The 4,781-nt window shown below is 29.8% G+C and overlaps 1 protein-coding gene across 1 annotated transcript; it reads right to left on the reverse strand.

Annotated features, from left to right (window-relative positions):
• Nucleotides 1-395: 395 nt before the first annotated feature.
• LOC107060902 (acylsugar acyltransferase 3-like) lies at nt 396-1,679 on the reverse strand. The gene has a single exon (XM_015309434.1). The coding sequence runs from the start codon at nt 1,677-1,679 to the stop codon at nt 396-398; it is 1,284 nt and encodes a 427-aa protein (XP_015164920.1).
• Nucleotides 1,680-4,781: the final 3,102 nt, after the last annotated feature.

Consider the following 4,781-nt stretch of genomic DNA (forward strand, 5'->3'; position numbering starts at 1 on the left):
TATCGTGCACTAGTTAAGATGGCTTAAAATAACATTATTCTGGATATAGTTGATTTCTTTTTCTTTTTTTAAAAAATAAAATAATAATAATTAGATTAATTATTGGGATTTGAAAAGATTTCATTTCTACTGTAATAATTGCAAAGAATTAGTCGAGCCTTTCATTTTTTTTTAATATTAAGCCATCACCAATGTTGTGAGCGCAAGACGCAAAGGAACTGATTTGACCCCCTACCAGGCAATCATATTATATCAAGTATAAAGCATGACTAGTATAGTATATCGATATCAAATTCATCAAATTATAAAAATGTTACATGATCCAAAAGTAAATAGAAATATGAATTTAAATCAACTCGTAAAACATTCTCAAAATAAAAAACAAACCCTAAAATTTATTTGATTGATTGAACAATTGGAGAAGCAAACTCTAGAAGCTCTTTGTCCTTCTGAAAAATTAACATTTCATCTTCTGGTAATGTGATTAGTACATCTATCCCTTCTTCACTAGGGTCATCAAAAAGTATGAAACTTTTCTTCATTGGATATTTTGTATATGTAATTTTTATAGGCCTACCCCATCCAAAATCAGTCTTACTATATAATCCAAAATTGCACACACTTGTTGATAAATAAATATCAAATATATCCTTCTCCATCATGTCTACAACACCTTTCATTTTTCCAAGTGCATATGGGACTATCTGATTCATATCTAGATTCTTCAACTCGTTTCGAACTTGTTGTTTAATATTTTGCAACTGAGCAACATAGTTAGACAACTCTATCTCATTTTCTGTCATTGCTATTGTGCTATAGACACATGTTGCATTTCCTATTGTGTCTAGTGGAATTAGAGGGCGTAAATTTATTACATGGCTCATTAGAGATGGTTTAAACAAGCCCAAATTTTCCATAGATGCAGTCGCCCCACATTTATGAATAAGTGATGTGGCAACTTCAACGCGAGTTGGATTTTGTATTCCTGTAATACTATTTTTGAGTCTTCTCAAATTCGAGGATGAGAAATTGTACATTCTTGACACATGTCGTTGTGATTCAGGTGAAGCATTTATAGACATAATATTTGGACCACCATCCATTAGTGGAAAAAAAGTAGATGCATTAAATTGAGGAGATGGTTTGAAATCCACGTGTTGAGCTGTAGTGGCCCAATCATTAATGAATTTAGCAAAACTATATCCATCAGCAATTTTATGTGACATACATGCACTGACTGCTATTCCGCCACAATCAAAATGACTTAATTGAACCACTAGTGGACTTCGATTCAAGGTACTGCACCAAGGCAAGTCTTGTTGGAAGACTACATCCGCAGCATCATTAGAAGAGTTGTTGAGAATTTCGGACATTGAACAATTGATTTTGACATTTAAATACTCAGCACCTGTGTCATCACAATCAACATAGGTATTATTATCCTTGATTCGTCCCGCGAAGGGATAATAAGAGGATAATACTTTTGAAAGGGAGTTTTCAAGAATTTGTGATATTTGGTTTTTGTTATAATTTTCAGGTTTGGGGTACAAGAAGGCAATTGGTGTATATTGAGGAAGATTTATGCAATCCATGAAAGAGAAATTGTGTTGTCTAAGTGAAGGAGGAGTAGGGGATAGAAGTTTAATCATTTTCCTAGAAAGAATTGTTGATGATGCCATTTTAGCTATCAAAAAGTTTGAATGTGCCCTTACACTTCCACATTCACACTTATATAGGCTACCAAAATAATTATTCCCTTTGTTTCATTTTATATGAGTTAGTTTGACTTAACACGAAGTTTAATTGAGAGTTGTGACTTGTGTGACTGTAAATCATTTAGTATTTTAAAGTTAAATTGTTACTTAATATAGAAACGTGTCATTCTTTTTTGAGATTGACTAAAAAGAAAAGTAAATCATATAAATTGAGACAGAGAGAGGGAGTATAAATTACACATGGAGAAGCTTTAGATGAGCTGTAGATGTTGACGAATTAGTTATCTTCTGTATCTATTTGTAATTAAAATAGTAAGGCTAAGAGATTTGGGCCAAAACACATCTCAAGTATCACTTTTTTGTGTTCGAGATTTTTAATCTGAATTATTAAAAGTTTGTGTTTTATACATCTTGACAAGTATTTGATGGTGTGTGGTGAACATTCTCTCTTTGTGTTTAAAAATGATGTCAAATGACAGTCCATACGAATAATTAAGGAATTGGAGATTTTTTTAAAAGAAAATAATAGATAATAAACAAAAACACATTCTAGGTATCACTATGTTTTGCGAGTTTCCTACCTAAATTATTATCATCAACTATTTATCAAAACACTTCTCGAAATAAATGAGTCAGTTAGCATATGTGGACGAAATTTTATGCGTATATTAAGTTGTCACACATCTTTTGACGATTGTATTCTTGGCTTAGTGAGCTTCGAGGTGTTTTTTTATTATAGTTCATATAGAAAACACAAACAATTAATAGTTGAAAATCACAAAAAAAGTGATACTTCAGATTTATTTTTAACCATTATTTCTAAAAACTAAATTATTTATGAGTCCCTTATTGTTGTTCAAGATTTCAAATTAATTTCTCCCAAAATAGTATGAAAAAATAATTTTGTAATAGCAACCCTTTAAATTACAAAACTACGACGAACTAAAAAATAGTGCAAATTACACTTGACACGTTCTTTTATTTTAAAAATTAATACAGAATTAAAAAGAATTAAGAATTCGAATTTCAATATATAAAAATTGAGATAAGGATCTCTTAAAATTTGTAGCTAATTATTATTTTATTCCAGGTGTTTAATTGTAGCAATAAAATCCAATTAAAAAAGTACAGCAATGTGGAGAGGAAAATATATAAAAATAATTGTTGACCATCAGTATAATAATTTTATTAAATTTAGAGGAAATGACGTGCGTTCTTGTTCCATTAAATAATTTGATTTTGAATAATTAAGAGAATATAATCAACCATATCAAAGATTTATGCTAATTTTATTAAATTTAGAGGAAATGACGTGCTTGCTTGTTCCATTTAAATAAATTTATTAAACAACGTGCAAGTCTGTGAGTTGATATATCAATTTAAATAAAAATAAAAATCCAAGTTTACTGAATTTAAAATATATAAAAAAAAAAAAATTAAAAACTTAATCCCTTCTTAGTATTCTAGGTATATGATTATTTTCTTTCAAGATGAAATGGATAAATCGCTTTGATATTGTGTACAATGAATACAACAGGTAATCAAGAATTTACTTGAGTAAAAATTTGAGGAAGCAATTTATATCTATAGTCAACAAAGAATAATGTGAACGTATGTTATTGTTCTTCGTCAGAAAAGTCACAACAAATTCAATGTGAAAATGCACTATTCAAATTGCATCCTTTCTCCACATATCTTTTCGAGAAAACACCTATTCAATTCTGATTCACACCTTACGAAATCCAACAATCCCCCATAAGGATATCGATCTTGACATTTTCAAAAAACACAAAGTACATAACTAAGACATAATACAAAACTATGCCCTTTAACTTGTCTTCAGTTGGCATCGATCCATGTCCTTCAAATTTGGGTGCGCACAAATCGACACTTAAACTTGTATAAAATTAAATAAGCAAACACACACATCTTACAAGACATAATACAAGTATGATATGAATTGCCATGTAGGATGCAACATAGGACGAATATCCTGTCTATTTGTTCAATTTTATATAAGTTTAAGTGTCTACTTGTGACCAAACTAAATGACACGTATACGTATTATACCGAAAACTAATGAGGGACTAATTGTTGATTGTTCATCAATAAACTAAAGTACTTCACAGCTGCCATATATATTTTGTGATTCATTAGCCAACTAATTAATCTTTTGAATATCCTATAAAAAATCTCAAACGTGCAAAGCATTTTGTTTCTTATTTAATTATTCCATTTTAATACATTAAATTCCATCTACAAATATATCTTACTTGTTGGCTCAACAATTAATTGTTAGAGGACCAAAAATGACTAATAACAACAATAGTTTTGAAGGGTCCTCTTCAATATTTAGTGAAAAAATGTCACAAAAGGCAAATGAAATTAAAAAAGAGAGAAATATTAATACTAATACTATTGCATTTTACAAACTTTTTTCATTTGCTGATAATATTGACATAATATTGATGTTTTTGGGAACAATTGGTGCTTTTGGAGCTGGACTAGCTCAAATTATTTTGCCTGTGTTGTTTGGAGATTTGGTGGACTCATTTGGATTAAACCAAACTTCAGGGGTGCTTCAAGAAGTTTCCAAGGTAATTAATTTTTTTAACAATTTATTAGTAAAATTGTTTGCGCTTTGCGTTTGTATATTTAAGTATTACAGTCATTTTAAATGTCATATATTTGAAACACTTAGTTCTATGCATTTCTCTTATTACTGGCTTTTTATCCCTGTGAACAATGTTTTAATGATTAGGCTGGAATAGTGATATGATTCGAACCTGTAATCTTTAGGTCATGAGTTTGACGAGTGGATCGGTTCCTTTTATACCGTTTCCCTCTTCACTTTTGAATCACATAAAGATTTTTAGTTCAGCTGAGCTATCTTAATTACTATGAATTTTTTTTAAAAAAAAAATGTAAATTCTCCTTTTCCCGAATCCTAACGATGATTGAAGCCTCTATATTAAAGGTTTTACGCGACTTTATCTTTTCGAAGATGGACAAACTCTTCTTTACGTACACAAATTGATGTACAAAATTGAAGACGATCACGTTTGA

Source organism: Solanum tuberosum, unplaced genomic scaffold (genome assembly GCF_000226075.1).
Source record: "Solanum tuberosum cultivar DM 1-3 516 R44 unplaced genomic scaffold, SolTub_3.0 scf00101, whole genome shotgun sequence".
Lineage (NCBI taxonomy): Eukaryota > Viridiplantae > Streptophyta > Magnoliopsida > Solanales > Solanaceae > Solanum > Solanum tuberosum.

Coding starts and splice junctions, on each gene's coding strand:
- LOC107060902 (XM_015309434.1), bottom strand. CDS start 1,679: ATGGCATCATCAACAATTCTTTCTAGGAAAATGATTAAACTTCTATCC.